This window comes from Oncorhynchus mykiss, chromosome 15 (assembly GCF_013265735.2).
Source record: "Oncorhynchus mykiss isolate Arlee chromosome 15, USDA_OmykA_1.1, whole genome shotgun sequence".
NCBI classification, from domain to species: Eukaryota; Metazoa; Chordata; class Actinopteri; order Salmoniformes; family Salmonidae; genus Oncorhynchus; species Oncorhynchus mykiss.
Genome location: NC_048579.1, coordinates 51,287,147 through 51,302,743, shown reverse-complemented (window position 1 = coordinate 51,302,743; position 15,597 = coordinate 51,287,147). Strand labels below are relative to the sequence as shown.

The window sequence follows — 15,597 nt, the reverse complement described above, 5'->3', positions numbered from 1 at the left end:
ATGGGGACAAAGATCGTACTTTTTTGGAGAAATCTCCTCTGGTCTGATGAAACAAAAATAGAACTGTTTGGCCATAATGACCATCTTTATGTTTGGAGAAAAAAGGGGGAGGCTTGCAAGCCAAAGAACACCATCCAAACCGTGAAGCACATGGGTGGCAGCATCATGTTGCGGGGGTGCTTTGCTGATGGAGGGACTGGTGCACTTCACAAAATAGATGGCATCATGAGGATGGAAATTATGTGGATATATTAAAGCAACATCTCAAGACATCAGTCAGGAAGTTAAAGCTTGGTTGCAAATTAGTGTTCCAAATGGGCAATGACCCCAAGCATACTTCCAAAGTTGTGGCAAAATGGCGCAACAAAGTCACGGTATTGGAGTGGCCATCACAAAGCCCTGACCTCAATCCCATCAAATTTGTGGGCAGAACTGAAAAAGCGTGTGCGAGCAAGGAGGCCCACAAACCTGACTCGGTTACACCTGCTCTGTTAGGAGGAATGGGCCAAAATTCACCCAACTTATTGTGGGAAGCTTGTGGAAGGCTACCTGAAACGTTTGACCCAAGTTAAACAATTTAAAGGCAATGCTATCAAATACTAATTGAGTGCATGTAAACTTCTTACCCACTGGGAATGTGATGAAATAAATAAAATATGAAATAAATCATTCTCTCTACTATTATTCTGACATTTCACATTCTTAAAATAAAGTGGTGATCCTAACTGACCTAAAACAGGGAATTTTTACTGGGATTAAATGTCAGGAATTGTGAAGAACTAAGTTTAAATGTATTTGGCTAAGGTGTATGTAAACTTCTGACTTCAACTGTATGTATATTTATATATATATATTATATATATCTGTATATCATTGGTTTCAACTGATGGGATTCAATAAGAACCCTCATCATGCAAAAACTGTTTAGCTTAGAATCTTTGCTAGTTTGATATAATAGTATGAAATAATACCTTGCCGGAGAATGACAAATGCTTATTTTTTTCTTTTCAGGAGAAAACGTTTTTAGTGAATATGACAATGGAATATGAATATAAATACATCAGTCTTGTCATGGAAACAATAACAAACTTATCCCAGTTTATAACGGCAAAAAATGTAATAGTAATAGTTATGATTATGCAATGAAGTTATTATTTGGCTGTGGGTTTCTGTAGTCCAGTTCCCTCAAAACTACAGTTATGGCGACTCTGAGCGACCAATAAGAGCACAACATGTAGGCTTGCATGGGACTCTGCTTCACACATAACAGGGAGGGGTGAGTGGAATAGCCGACAGAAAGTTTTAGTACCACTTCATCGGACTCAACATGAACTACGGAGGAACTGGGATCATTGTACAATTATTTACAAATGCCTAGTCACAAACCGTGTCATATTTCTGCTGGCGTTAGTGTGTTTAAGTCTACTGAGCGGTACGTTTTCCCCATATGGTTTTCTCTGGCTTTCATACTTTCCCTGGCGCATGTAATCGGCAATAAATGACCGTTACTTTCTGTTTTTGAAATCTATCGGCTCTGAATTTGCTCATGGGAAACTATCTCTATATGGAAGTTTCATCAATAATTGTTGTATTTTTTATATACTGTAGGTTTGTTTTTGTGGGCAGGTGTAGGAGAAATTCTGGAAATTCTGAAATGACTAAGGTGTAATTTACAATATTGCCAAATTCTGATTAACCAATTTTAGTGCAACATTTCTCTTCTTTTGATGAGTTGATAGCAATGACTGTATGGGGTTGATACGTTGTTACTGATGTCAGTGCTTCTTCTTGCTTCCTGCTTTGCAACTCCCTATGCAGAGAAGTTCATCTGAAAGAAGTTTAATAAGATTCATATACACCATCATAGAACATAGAATTATTATGAGCATAACATATCATGAAAGAGTATCTTATTATAGGCTATGTTGACAAACATGAGATAATTTGACATGCTACATTTAACATCCCTTATACATCCATCTATTCTAATCTAAACGGATATATTTTATTCTTCATTGATAATAGATAACTCGTGTTATGGAACAGCAAGTGAGCGATGAAGAAGAACCTCAACCTGTAGTCCTTAGAGAAGAGATCCGGAGGAGGAGAAGAAAGATGAAAGCCTTCACCTCCACCTTCTCTGTGGCCGTGGACCAGATAGCCGTCGAGTTCGTCCTCCCCACCACCACAAAGAGTAGCCGCAGCCCGGACACCTTGCTCCTGGAGGTGGCTGGGAACTGGACGGTGGAGCAGGTGAAAGCCCAGGTGTGGCTGAGGGTAGTAGCCACCAACCTGTGCCCTGAGTTCTACCAGAAGTACTCCCCTGACCACTGCATCCTGCTCTACCAGAAGAAGGGCAACTGGTGTGAGATCTACGATAAGCACCAGGTGTTTCAGACCCTGGACTGCGTCCGCTACTGGAAAGGTAGAAGCTTTAAGTCTTAAATCTGTCTTTCATATCCTTGAATTATTTGTATACGGTATATTTTATTTTGAGGTGTGTTGAGATGTTTTAATAAAGTTGTGTTTGAATCTAAAGCTCTGAAGAAAGATGTGGGGAAGATCCACCTGACCTGCCGGCCTCAGCCCTCCGAGGAGTCCACACAGTACCAGAGGTACCTCAACTACCTGATTGGCTACGACGTCACCGACGTCAGCAACGTGCACGATGACGAGCTGGAGTTCACCCGGAGGAAGCTCCTCACACCCCGCAAGATCGAGCTGTCCGACCGGGACCCCAAACTATACTCAATGGACCCTTGGATCACATCCAAGCACCTCCCGGAGTACCTGCTCACCAAGGTATGTAACCCCTAACCTGGCTGTTCCAGGGGTGCAGCTCTGCGGGGCGACCCTCTGCTTCTTGCCTGCTCCCAGCCTGTTCTGTGTTGGGTGATGTAGCTGGGTACTGGGACAGCAAAATATTGCCAATTTCCGTTGTCTGTATCGTGGATCAATAAAGATTGAATAATATTTTATTCTAGGTGACCAACAGCCACATCCTGCTGGTCATTCACAGGAACAAGGCCAGCCAGACCATCAAGGTGTCCATCGACGACACGCCGGTCCAGGTGCTCCAGACCTTCTTTACCAAGATCTCCAATAAGAGGGCTCTGCTGGGAGTTCCCGAGGATGTTTGTGAGGCAGACTACGTCCTGAGAGTGTGTGGCAGGGAAGAGTATATCTATGGGAACCACCCGGTCAGGGACTTCCACTGGGTCCGACAGTGTCTGAAGAACGGAGAGGAGATCCATCTGGTTCTGGAGTCGGCTCCTAATCCGGGTCAAGACCTAGTCCAGAGAGAGGACTGGGCACAGGTGGATGACTGTACTGGAGTGGCAGGTAAGCTAGCATCAACATTCCCATAGTAATCTTATCAGAATATTTCACAAATAGATTACAATTTACAATATGTGCTTTTCAAGTAAACAATTTGTGCCACAATAACCAATATTATAGCACATGATTTTACTGTGGGAAGTGTTTATTTGATGATTAAGATGATCCATATTCCTCTGTTCCAACAGGCACCCATGAGCAGCTGACGATCGACGAGAAAGACCACGAGCGGGTCTACACCATCTCTCTGTGGGACTGTCACAGGAAGTTCAGGGTTAAAATCCTGGGCATAGACATCCCGGCTTTGCCGAGGAACCCAGAGCTGATCGTGTATGTGGAGGCCAGTATCTTCCATGGCCAGCAGCTCCTGGCTCAGGAGAGGACCTCCTCCAAGGCTTTCACTGAGGAGGTGCTGTGGAACGCCTGGCTGGAGTTCAATATACGCATCAGAGACCTGCCCAAGGGGGCTCGCCTCAGCCTACAGGTAAACTGGTCAGCTGTATAAGGTGTATTGGTTTAGTCTGGCAGCCGTATCTATATTTGCTTTAGCCAACATCTTTGTTGTGGGATTTTTTTGTAGAATACCAGTCTATCATTTGGAGAATATAACATGAATCACAACTTAATTCAATTCATTACAATTGAACTCTATTCTCTTTTCTCCTCTCCCCAGGTGTTCTGTGGGAAGGCCCAGACCCAGATCTCTAAGGGCACCTCCTCCTACCAGGACAACGGAGGATCCCCAGGTGGAGGTGGCAGCAGCAGCCATGATGGTAGCAAGACTAAGAATCGTCTCCTGTACTACGTCAACCTGCTGCTGGTGGACCACCGCTCGCTGCTGCGCCAGGGAGAGTTCATCCTCCACATGTGGAAGATGCCTGAGAAGACCGAGGACAACAGCAGCGTCAATGCAGACAAGCTGACCTCAGCCACCAACCCAGACAAGGCCTCCTCCATGGCCGTAGCCATCCTGCTGGACAAGTACTGCTACCCAGTGGCCCTGCCCAAGAGCAGGGAGGGCAAGGCTGCTGGGGGGGAGGGTCGGGAGGCCGAGGGAGGGGAGAGGGGGCAAAGGGAGATGCCTAACCACCTGAGGAAGCAGTTTGAGGTAATTGTTGAGACCGATCCACTGCACCCTCTCAGCCAAGAAGACAAAGAGCTGCTGTGGCACTTCAGAGAGGAGTGTATGCGTCACCCCAGGTAAGACTGACTGGCATGGTCATCTAATACTATATTACTGAATAACTTTGAGTAATCTGAGTTTATATCACAGAAACACTTGTTTCATTCCAATTCCATCTTTCTTAATATGTTTTCTGTACGAGTATCACAGAGATCTTTCGGTGAATATGATTCAGTGCAATGTTTGGGAGTTTTATTGAGATGTTGTAAAACTCGCTACTGTCTCCTCCCAGGGCATACCCCAAGCTGCTGGGCTCTGTGCTGTGGGGTAGACAGGAGGCTGTCCTGGCCACTCATAGGCTGCTGGAGAGGAGCTCTGTGTGGGACCGTAGTGTGCTGGATGTGGGCCTGGCCATGCAGCTGTTAGACTGCCACTACTCTGACGCTCACGTCCGCTCCATGGCAGTACGCAAGCTGGAGACCCTGGGGGACGACGACGTCCTGAGGTACCTGCTGCAGCTGGTCCAGGTGAGTTAGTCGGCCTTGTTGGAACCAAAATTTGGCTGAGAAATGTCTGATGCGCTTCGGTCTTGGTTCTGTCAAGATTCGGCCTGTGCCACAGAGGAACCGAGTTTCCTTACCCAGCGCTAGTCATGCAAGTTGGCATTTATTGTCATGACTCTTGTCCCGGAGGCAGAACAGAGTGATTTCACTTTGCAAAGTTAAAATTAGCTATATTGAAAAAATTCATAAAAGCAAACATTTGCTTTTTTGATCTTAATTTAAGGTTAGGTTTACGCATTATGGTTAGCAGTTTGGTTAAGGTTAGGTTGAAAATCTGATGTTATGACTTTGTGGCTGTGCTAGCTAGTGACCACTCTGCAGAGCTGCCTCCGGGACAAGATTCATGACGAGAATGACTAAACTGCCCTAGTCATATGTGTTTGGTCTACCTGTCTCTGAGTGTAGAAGCAAACATAAAAACAGTAGTTGTTTAATACATTGACCAGGAAAAAACACAATAACAAACTTTACAGACAAGACTACCTAGTATTTTCCCAGAAGGGAGCACCTGTGGGTAGTTTTGCATGTGCCATTCATCACTGTAGAGTCAAATTACTGTCTCTATTGTCAACAATGAGGCCTTGGTTAAACATGCAAAACAGTATGAGTATGAACAAATCCCCAAACTGGAAGATACTTTATAATGTTGCATTACAGTTTATTGAAACATTTAGCTTGCATTTATGATGTGTTTATATTGAGAAAAATGCATATGTGTTTTTCAGGCTGTGAAGTTTGAGCCGTACCATGACAGTGCCCTGGCCAGGTTCCTGCTGAAGAGAGCTCTCAGGAGTAAGAGGATAGGTCATTTCCTTTTCTGGTTCCTGAGGAGTGAGATCGCCCAGTCCATGCACTACCAGCAGAGGTACGCTGTGCTGCTGGAAGCCTACCTCCGAGGCTGTGGAGAGGACATGCTGCAGGACTTCAGACGCCAGGTGGGTGATCGTATTGCCTTCACCCCGGCCGAGAGTACGGTGTGATGTGTGATCAGACACAGTAGGAGTGGGCGAGGAGAGTTCCTTCACCGTATAATGTGACTAAGGCTTTGACGTCGTAGCCAGTCAGGTAATCGAGGTACCTCTGGTACTGTGTGGACTCCTCGGAGGGCTGAGGCCGGCACATCAGGTGGATCTTCCCAACATCTTTCTTCAGAGCTTTACCTTCAAACACAACTTTATTAAAACATCTCAACACTCCTCACAATGAAATATACCGTATACAAATAATTCAAGGATATAAAAGACTGATTTTTAAAAAGACTAGGTCGCTAAAGTGTCAGATAACGAGGACCTGAATCAAGAATAATCCGATTCATTATCATCAACAGGTGGAGATGACAGAAGCCCTGCAGAAAGTCACCAGGGAGATCAAGGCCATGTCTGCTGAGAAATATGATGTTTCTGCACAAGGTGAGCCTGCCGCCTCAGGTCAACGTACCTTGTATAAGAGATCAAGATAAATTCCTATATAAATGAACATGTAATGAGTCCCGGTTTTATGTTCAGTTGTGTTCCAGCTGCGTCAGAAGCTGGAGAACCTGCAGACGTCTGGGCTGCCAGAGAGCTTCAGAGTGCCCTATGACCCGGGTCTACGGGCTGGTGCTCTGGTGGTGAGTGGAATAATACCTATCCACCTCTTATTTTCCTCCACGTCTCTTCTCGCTTGTCTCCATCCCTTTCCTCACCATCATTTCCTGCATCCTCCACTAATTGTATTCTTACTCCTCCCTTCTCTCCTGCGTTTGACTCTAAACATGGGTCCCTCTCTTCAGATAGAGCAGTGTAAGGTGATGGCCTCTAAGAAGAGACCGCTGTGGCTGCAGTTTAAGAGGGCTGACCCCACCACCCTGTCCAGTGACACCATCGGGGTCATCTTTAAGGACGGGGATGACCTCAGGCAGGACATGCTCATTCTACAGGTGTGTGGGCTTGCTTTCTCAAGGGGTTAGGCAAAACTGTCCACCAAATGTTCCATGACAAGGAAGTGCTCCTCTTTTTAGATTCTGCTGATCATGGAGTCCATATGGGAGGAAGAGTCTTTGGACTTGTCCTTACTGCCCTACGGCTGTATCTCTACTGGGAATAAAATAGGTATGTCAACTGACTTTACACTGTCATGACGCATTAATAATAATATATTATAACATATAACATATACTATATATATATATATATATATATATGTGCCATTTCTTATGTGCCATTTCTTCATCTCTCTCGCTCTCTCTCTAGGGATGATTGAGATAGTGAAGGATGCCACCACTATTGCCAACATCCAGCAGAGTGTTGTGGGAAGCACAGGAGCATTCAAGGACGAGATCCTCAACCAATGGCTGCGGGACAAGTGTGTGAGCGAGGAAAAGGTAGCTAGCTAGATTAACCCCCACGGTGCTGCAGCGTCTCAGCTGTAGAGGATATAACTGCGGCGCAAAGGGGGAAGGAAACACACCTGCTACATTTCCTGTTACCCAGGGCTTTGTCTGCAGCACTATTCATGCATACTCAGACTGTGTAGGCTGAAGCACCTCCACATTTTCAGCTCTGCTATGTCTATTTTTGAATTGGCCGTTTAGAAATAGCCCAATGCAGCAGTCTCCATAGCTTTAGGGTGAAGGTATACCACAGAAGCTACCACAGCGCTAGCAGATGAATAGAGAAAGATGAAACACGGTTTGAGTCACTGTGTTTGCTCCAATGTTGTCTGTGGAAATAATCGAGCAGAGCTGGTTGCATGAAATTGCAGCTCACAAATGCTCTTCATTTCCTCCACTCTGTCTCTATCACTTCCCTTCTCTCTCTCTCTCTCTCTCTCTCTCTCTCTCTCTCTCTCTCTCTCTCTCCTTCACTCGCCATCATTCTCTCCCTCTCTTTTCCTGTCTTTCTCTGTCTCTCCCCGTCTCTCTCTCTCTGTGTGTGTGTGTGTGTGTGTGTGTGTGTCTCTCTCTCTCTCCTCCCTGTAGTTCCAGCAGGCGGTGGAGAGGTTTGTCTTCTCCTGTGGAGGGTACTGTGTGGCCACCTACGTGCTGGGGGTAGGAGACAGACACAACGACAACATCATGATCACTGAATCTGGTACCAGAGCTCATCCTCATCTCGTTATAGCACAAACATGATACAGTTATTGGCTTTAAGTGGCTGCCAAAACATTAGGAATACATTCCACAATATTCTATATATGTGGGTGAACCCATAGAAAGTGTTTTTCTGTTCATTTGAATGTAGTCATTTGTTTTTGATGTATTGGGTGGTTTATCTATAACATGCTTTTTTCCCCCATTGATATGTCTGCTCTCAGGTAACCTGTTCCACATAGACTTTGGCCACATACTGGGGAACTATAAGAGTTTCCTGGGTATCAGTAAGGAGAGGGTTCCCTTCGTCCTCACCCCTGACTTCCTCTATGTCATGGGCACATCAGGGAAGAAGAGCAGCCCACACTTCCAGAGGTTCCAGGTACTCAAACTTGTTGTCTAACTAGTAAAAATAAACACACACACACACACACACACACACACACACACACACACACACACACACACACACACACACACTTAACTAGAGTATTTACAGTGCCTTGCGAAAGTATTCGGCCCCCTTGAACTTTGCGACCTTTTGCCACATTTCAGGCTTCAAACAAAGATATAAAACTGTATTTTTTTGTGAAGAATCAACAACAAGTGGGACACAATCATGAAGTGGAACGACATTTATTGGATATTTCAAACTTTTTTAACAAATCAAAAACTGAAAATTGGGCGTGCAAAATTATTCAGCCCCCTTAAGTTAATACTTTGTAGCGCCACCTTTTGCTGCGATTACAGCTGTAAGTCGCTTGGGGTATGTCTCTATCAGTTTTGCACATCGAGAGACATTTTTTCCCCATTCCTCCTTGCAAAACAGCTCGAGCTCAGTGAGGTTGGATGGAGAGCATTTGTGAACAGCAGTTTTCAGTTCTTTCCACAGATTCTCGATTGGATTCAGGTCTGGACTTTGACTTGGCCATTCTAACACCTGGATATGTTTATTTTTGAAACATTCCATTGTAGATTTTGCTTTATGTTTTGGATCATTGTCTTGTTGGAAGACAAATCTCCGTCCCAGTCTCAGGTCTTTTGCAGACTCCATCAGGTTTTCTTCCAGAATGGTCCTGTATTTGGCTCCATCCATCTTCCCATCAATTTTAACCATCTTCCCTGTCCCTGCTGAAGAAAAGCAGGCCCAAACCATGATGCTGCCACCACCATGTTTGACAGTGGGGATGGTGTGTTCAGGGTGATGAGCTGTGTTGCTTTTACGCCAAACATAACGTTTTGCATTGTTGCCAAAAAGTTCAATTTTGGTTTCATCTGACCAGAGCACCTTCTTCCACATGTTTGGTGTGTCTCCCAGGTGGCTTGTGGCAAACTTTAAACAACACTTTTTATGGATATCTTTAAGAAATGGCTTTCTTCTTGCCACTCTTCCATAAAGGCCAGATTTGTGCAATATACGACTGATTGTTGTCCTATGGACAGTCTCCCACCTCAGCTGTAGATCTCTGCAGTTCATCCAGAGTGATCATGGGCCTCTTGGCTGCATCTCTGATCAGTCTTCTCCTTGTATGAGCTGAAAGTTTAGAGGGACGGCCAGGTCTTGGTAGATTTGCAGTGGTCTGATACTCCTTCCATTTCAATATTATCGCTTGCACAGTGCTCCTTGGGATGTTTAAAGCTTGGGAAATCTTTTTGTATCCAAATCCGGCTTTAAACTTCTTCACAACAGTATATTTTACCTGCCTGGTGTGTTCCTTGTTCTTCATGATGCTCTCTGCGCTTTTAACGGACCTCTGAGACTATCACAGTGCAGGTGCATTTATACGGAGACTTGATTACACACAGGTGGATTGTATTTATCATCATTAGTCATTTAGGTCAACATTGGATCATTCAGAGATCCTCACTGAACTTCTGGATAGAGTTTGCTGCACTGAAAGTAAAGGGGCTGAATAATTTTGCACGCCCAATTTTTCAGTTTTTGATTTGTTAAAAAAGTTTGAAATATCCAATAAATGTCGTTCCACTTCATGATTGTGTCCCACTTGTTGTTGATTCTTCACAAAACAATACAGTTTTATATCTTTATGTTTGAAGCCTGAAATGTGGCAAAAGGTCGCAAAGTTCAAGGGGGCCGAATACTTTCGCAAGGCACTGTATCTCATCTAGAGTACTAACACATACCAACCCCCCTCTCTCCCAGGATGTGTGTGTGCGGGCCTACCTGGCTCTGAGGCATCACACCAACCTCCTCGTCATCCTGTTCTCCATGATGCTGATGACAGGCATGCCTCAGCTCACCAGCAAAGAAGACATTGAGTACATCCGCGAAGCGCTGACTGTGGGCCGGCCGGAGGAGGAGGCACAGCGCCACCTGCTGGACCAGATAGAGATCTGCAGGGACAAGGGCTGGACCGTGCAGTTCAACTGGTTCCTACACCTGGTGCTGGGCATCAAGCAGGGGGTGGATAAACGCTCGGCTTAGGGGGCTCCCCTTGTGGTGCCAATGGCTTAGTGGGCTGGCAGCACCAGTGTGATGGGTTCGAATCCCACAAAGGCCACATGTGATAACTGTAAACCACTTTAGGTACAATTACTATGTTGATTAGACTCCCAAATAAGGAGAGGTAGATATAGTCAAAGACCAAAGTCTGGTTCTAAAAGTTTGTCAACCCTTCTCAATGATGTAACCAGCTGTTCCAATACATTACTCATTGACTGTACCATGGACTGTATACAGTACCAGTCTTATTTTTGCACTTTCAAGATCAAAACCTGATCTTACCATATGTTTATGAGTTATACATAAATATTGACTCCTGTTCGCTTCCTAATGCACTGAATCCGATTGTATCATCTGTTAGTATAACATCAGACTTGCATGACTGATGGTGGCAATACCATAATAAACCTGATCGTAGAGAAATATAGTTATACATGACCTCCCGTCGCTAGAGGGCGACATGCAGATTTTAAACTGAGTGACTTACCAACACCATCAGAGGAAGAGGTATCTAGGAAACCAAAGGAAGCTTTTCCACACCAAGGTGAGTTCACGTAAACAATCAGAATTTCGGTGTTTTATCCTGGATGTAGTCAGTATAGTTTTACCATAAAGTGACCTTTCACTCATCAAGATAAAAGAGCTTGAGGATCAGGCGCGCAGTATCGAAGTAGGCTAGCTAGCTACTTCAATTCATATGAAATATGTGCAGCCAGTGAATCCCAGCTAACCCAATTGTGTCTGTGTGTCCTGGACAAGTAGCCTCTCTCCATCTCTCAGGTCTTTGGTATGGGGATGCGGTTGCAGCCTCGGTGTCTGCAGCTGGACTCCGTACTGCAGACAGTGAGTGTCCTGGAGGCAGTGATCCGGAGGAGCTTTGGTCCTGATGGAGGACAGGTGCTGTTCACACGGGACACGGGGCAAACTCTGCTGACACGCCACGGAACACGCATCCTCACAGCCCTGCGGGTGGAACACCCGCTGGCCAGGTAACACAAGTTGCAGTATGTGAGTGGAGTTAAGCGGTCGGATATCTCGCTCATTGCTCATGGAGCGATGCCTGCGCACAGCTCCAGAGCTCCACGTCCATTCAAACCGCCCACAATTTAACCAACACCCACATATTTTTTTGGACTACCTGGACCTACTATTTTGTTGTGGAGTATTGAAACCAAACCATATGATTGGAATAAAAAGTACTTTAATAAACATGAAAAGGTGAATGTAAGACGTGCTCATAATTTCAAATAGGCTACATGCCATATTAAACAGGATATATACACTCTAAATAGGCCAGGAGCCAGACAGGGAACCTAAGAAGGAACGAAAATTGATTATTTAGGCTATATTAAAATTATTTCAAGGCTATAGCCTACAAAGAAATATATTGTGAACACACTAGGCTGGTAGGGAGTCAGGGGCATTAAGCACTCAGCATTTTAACAAAGGTTTGTTGTATTAAATCGTTATAGTCTATAAATTGTGCATATACGCTGCGACTTAAATGAAAAATGCCTAATTAGGCTCAGTCTAGAGTTCCTTGGAATTCATTTTTAGAAACACCAGTTTGGCCAGAGACTGGTTTCAGGCTCATGTGGTGGTGCCTGGAGAGCAGGTCAGCAGTGGAGAATATCCTCTCCAAGTTTGCAGAGCCACTGAGGATGCTAAACAACCTTTTGGTCACTCTTGCCAGGCTGGGCAGGGATGCAGAGTTGTTATTTTTTTCTTCTATAGGTAGGCCTAAAGGTTTTTAGTCAAAACAACCCATTCAAAAACGGAAAGCCGCCTTGAAAATTGGAATATTGAAAATCAATTATGGCCTATTGTATAGATAATCTAACAAAAATGAAGGAACATTTTAAGAGATCTGATTTGTTATGTAGAAATACTTTGCTACAATGAAACTTAATTAGCTACTCACCTCGTTCCTTTCTTTTAGCATGTGCACGTAGTAAGTACACCATCATGCTTTTGGGATATGTGTCTTTTCAGATTCCACAATGATGATTTAGTTGTGGACACCACTTCACCACACTTCCTCTCTTGCTCTTGGTCCTCATCTTTGTAAGACACCTTGATTTTTCACCGGTGTGTTTTGTCAGTTTCTTTCTGAAAATATTTAGCGAACGCCGTGACAGTAGTTAAAGTAAGGAGCTATAGCAGCACACAAGTAGACTACAAATGCATGCTGGGCCAGGCATGCCCTGAGCTCGCGAAGTGATTGTATACTGGAGCGCTATTGGCTGTCTACACTGTATTCCTGATCAATTTGATGTTATTTTAATGGACAAAAAAAAAGTGCTTTTCTTTAAAAAAAACAAGGACATTTCTAAGTGACCCCAAACTTTTGAACGGTAGTGTACATACATATACACACACACATGTTCACGCTTACAGTACTTTGTGAAATCTCAATCTCTATGTGTGTGTGTTTGTAGGATGGTGGTGGAGTGTGTGAGGAGACACAGCTCGGTGACAGGAGATGGCTCCAAGACCTTCGTCCTGCTGCTCGCCTCATTGCTACGGGAGATACAGAAACATACCCGAAAAGCCCGCCAGGAAGGCGCAGGCGCCAAGCGTTTGGCTGAAGCTCTGTTGGCCTTCGGATTGGACGAGCTCAGTGATGTCATCACTGTTGCAGTGGCTCCACATGGCTCCTCCCTTTCAGACCCACACACCCCAGGACAAACAGACACACACACTCTGTGCCGCCTACTCAGTGCTTTCCTTCACACCCGGATCAGCCCTACTCATGCTGAAATCATCAGCCAACTGACCTGTGAGCTGCTCTCGCATTGGAGCTGCCATGGCGACTTCATTAACGAACACTTCCCTGCTCTGCACACAGCAGTATCAGGCTTCCCTATTGGCTGTTCCCGTCTGCTGGAGGGCCAAGTCATACATGCAGATTTCTCTACACCCCTCCCACTCCGCGACCATGGACCAATCAGGGCCCTAGCGGTGACAGAACCCCTAGAACCCAGCCTGCTGATTGGTGGAACTGTGCTAGAGCTGGGTGGGGCTAATAGAGAGATAGAAAGTGTGTGTGTGAGATTAGGGAGGAGGTTAGACAGTGTGTGTGTCATTCTACAGCATCTAGGAGTGTCTCTGCTCCTCTCATCAGTCAGACAGTCGGAGGCCTTCCTGGCTGCAGTGGGGAGGTATGGGGTGTGTGTGTTAGAGTGTGTGTGTGAAGACGACCTCACCTTGTTCTCTGTGCTCAGTGGAGCCCAACCTGTCTCAGACTGGGCTGTGATTGGACAGGAACACGTTGCTACGGTTACCTTCTGCCGGCCGCTGGTGCTGGGAGCTCACAGGTATGGTAACAGGATAGTTACACACACACACACACACACACACTATTCTAATTATGTGGTTTTCTCTCTCCCAGGTTCGTCAATGTGGGGTTTCCTAAGGCAGAGGACAGGGGCAGACCCCACAGTCTGGTTGTGTGTGGACTCACCGAGGGCCAGACGGAACAGAGTGTGTGTGCTGTACGAGATGCTCTACACATGCTGCATACTACCTGGGGCCCCAAACACAGGACTAGAGCTACAGAGAGAACGGCACGCACAGACGTGATGGAGCCTTGTTGTGTCATTTCCGTGGGCGGGACTTTTGAGTTCCTGTTACACCACACACTCCTACAGCGCAAACACAGACACACACACTCTGTCACACACAGGCACACACACACTCCATCACACACAGACACGCACACTCTGTCACACACAGACACGCACACTCTGTCACACACAGACACGCACACTCTGTCACACACAGACACGCACACTCTGTCACACACAGACACGCACACTCTGTCACACACAGACACGCACACTCTGTCACACACAGACACGCACACTCTGTCACACACAGACACGCACACTCTGTCACACATAGACACGCACACTCTGTCACACACAGACACGCACACTCTGTCACACACAGACACGCACACTCCGTCACACACAGACACGCACACTCCGTCACACACAGACACGCACACTCAGTCAAACGCAGACACACACACTCTGTCACACTTGGATAACCCTGCCGTCTCGGGGATGCTAGCAGAGGCCCTACTGAGTGTGCCCAGACAGATCTACTCCCACAATCCTCGGCACTACCTGGAGGCTCACGCACACACTCTCAGTTGCATGCGTAACCATGGTAACTCTACGAACCCGCCAGAAATTAGTGCTGTTCTGGCAGCGGATGGTTCTAATATGGTCCAGGCTGGCACTGGGTCAGGGTCTATGTCTGGGTCAGGATCTGGGTCAGGGGTAAAGGAGGTGACAGTTTGGTCAAGCTCTGGCTCTAGTTCAGGTGTGGAGTCAGTGTCCTGTAAGTATCAACTGATCCTGGCTGTTCTACAGTGTCTCAGGAGTCTACTGTCGGTGGACACTGTACTACACGCTAATACCTCACACACACTCTCATACACCTGTCAGAGAGAAGAGGAGGAGGATGACTGAGCACTCATACTTGAATTCCTTTGTGTTTTTGTTTTATTGTTCATCCAAATGTTTCATATTCACTTCTTGAAAAAGCCATCTATTTGTTTGGTATGTCTTTGCAGATGAATTTGTATGGTAGTAAATCAGATTTTTAGTTGATGAAAAAGGAGTGTGGTTGTGTTACATTGTTACAGCGACAGGACAGATCGTTTCCTTCATCGCCTCTCCTCCGCTCCATTGTAGAGAAAACACTCTGCCCAACCCAGACTTGTTATTATTCATTCACTTCTAAGGAGGTCAGTTGCTGTGTTTATGTATCAATTGCAAATGGAATCTCCTTGTGAAATAAAGGTTAAGAGTCTAGGCCCACATCGGACAATTGTTATGCCAAAAAAATCTAGTATTATGCTATACTGTCAATATGCATGACGAAATATATAATGTACTGATGTGAATTATGAGACGGGTAAAATCACAATAGTTTCTAAACATTCTGTACTGTCTGGGAAAACGATGCTCCCAGTGAGATGGAGTGGTGACTGATCTGCTCACTGCTCTATTTCTATGATTCTGCGTGC

General features: G+C 45.5%; 1 protein-coding gene across 1 annotated transcript; it reads left to right on the top strand.

The window, feature by feature from the left end:
• Positions 1-1,246: 1,246 nt before the first annotated feature.
• LOC110490266 (phosphatidylinositol 4,5-bisphosphate 3-kinase catalytic subunit gamma isoform) lies at positions 1,247-13,133 on the top strand. The gene is made up of 18 exons (XM_021563562.2): positions 1,247-1,432; positions 2,026-2,425; positions 2,540-2,802; positions 2,985-3,342; positions 3,528-3,823; positions 4,013-4,539; positions 4,755-4,989; positions 5,751-5,960; positions 6,353-6,434; positions 6,531-6,634; positions 6,797-6,943; positions 7,025-7,115; positions 7,257-7,387; positions 7,985-8,096; positions 8,320-8,477; positions 10,260-11,103; positions 11,322-11,548; positions 12,998-13,133. The coding sequence occupies exons 2-16, from the start codon at positions 2,038-2,040 to the stop codon at positions 10,539-10,541; spliced, it is 3,384 nt and encodes a 1,127-aa protein (XP_021419237.2). The 5' UTR covers positions 1,247-1,432; positions 2,026-2,037; the 3' UTR covers positions 10,542-11,103; positions 11,322-11,548; positions 12,998-13,133.
• The last annotated feature ends 2,464 nt before the right edge of the window (positions 13,134-15,597 follow it).

Excerpts from the sequence above, each read along its gene's own strand:
- LOC110490266 (XM_021563562.2), top strand. The coding sequence starts at position 2,038 with ATGGAACAGCAAGTGAGCGATGAAGAAGAACCTCAACCTGTAGTCCTT. Across the intron at positions 4,990-5,750 it reads ACCTGCTGCAGCTGGTCCAG|GCTGTGAAGTTTGAGCCGTA; the intron begins GTGAGTTAGTCG and ends TGTGTTTTTCAG. Across the intron at positions 8,478-10,259 it reads CACACTTCCAGAGGTTCCAG|GATGTGTGTGTGCGGGCCTA; the intron begins GTACTCAAACTT and ends CCTCTCTCCCAG.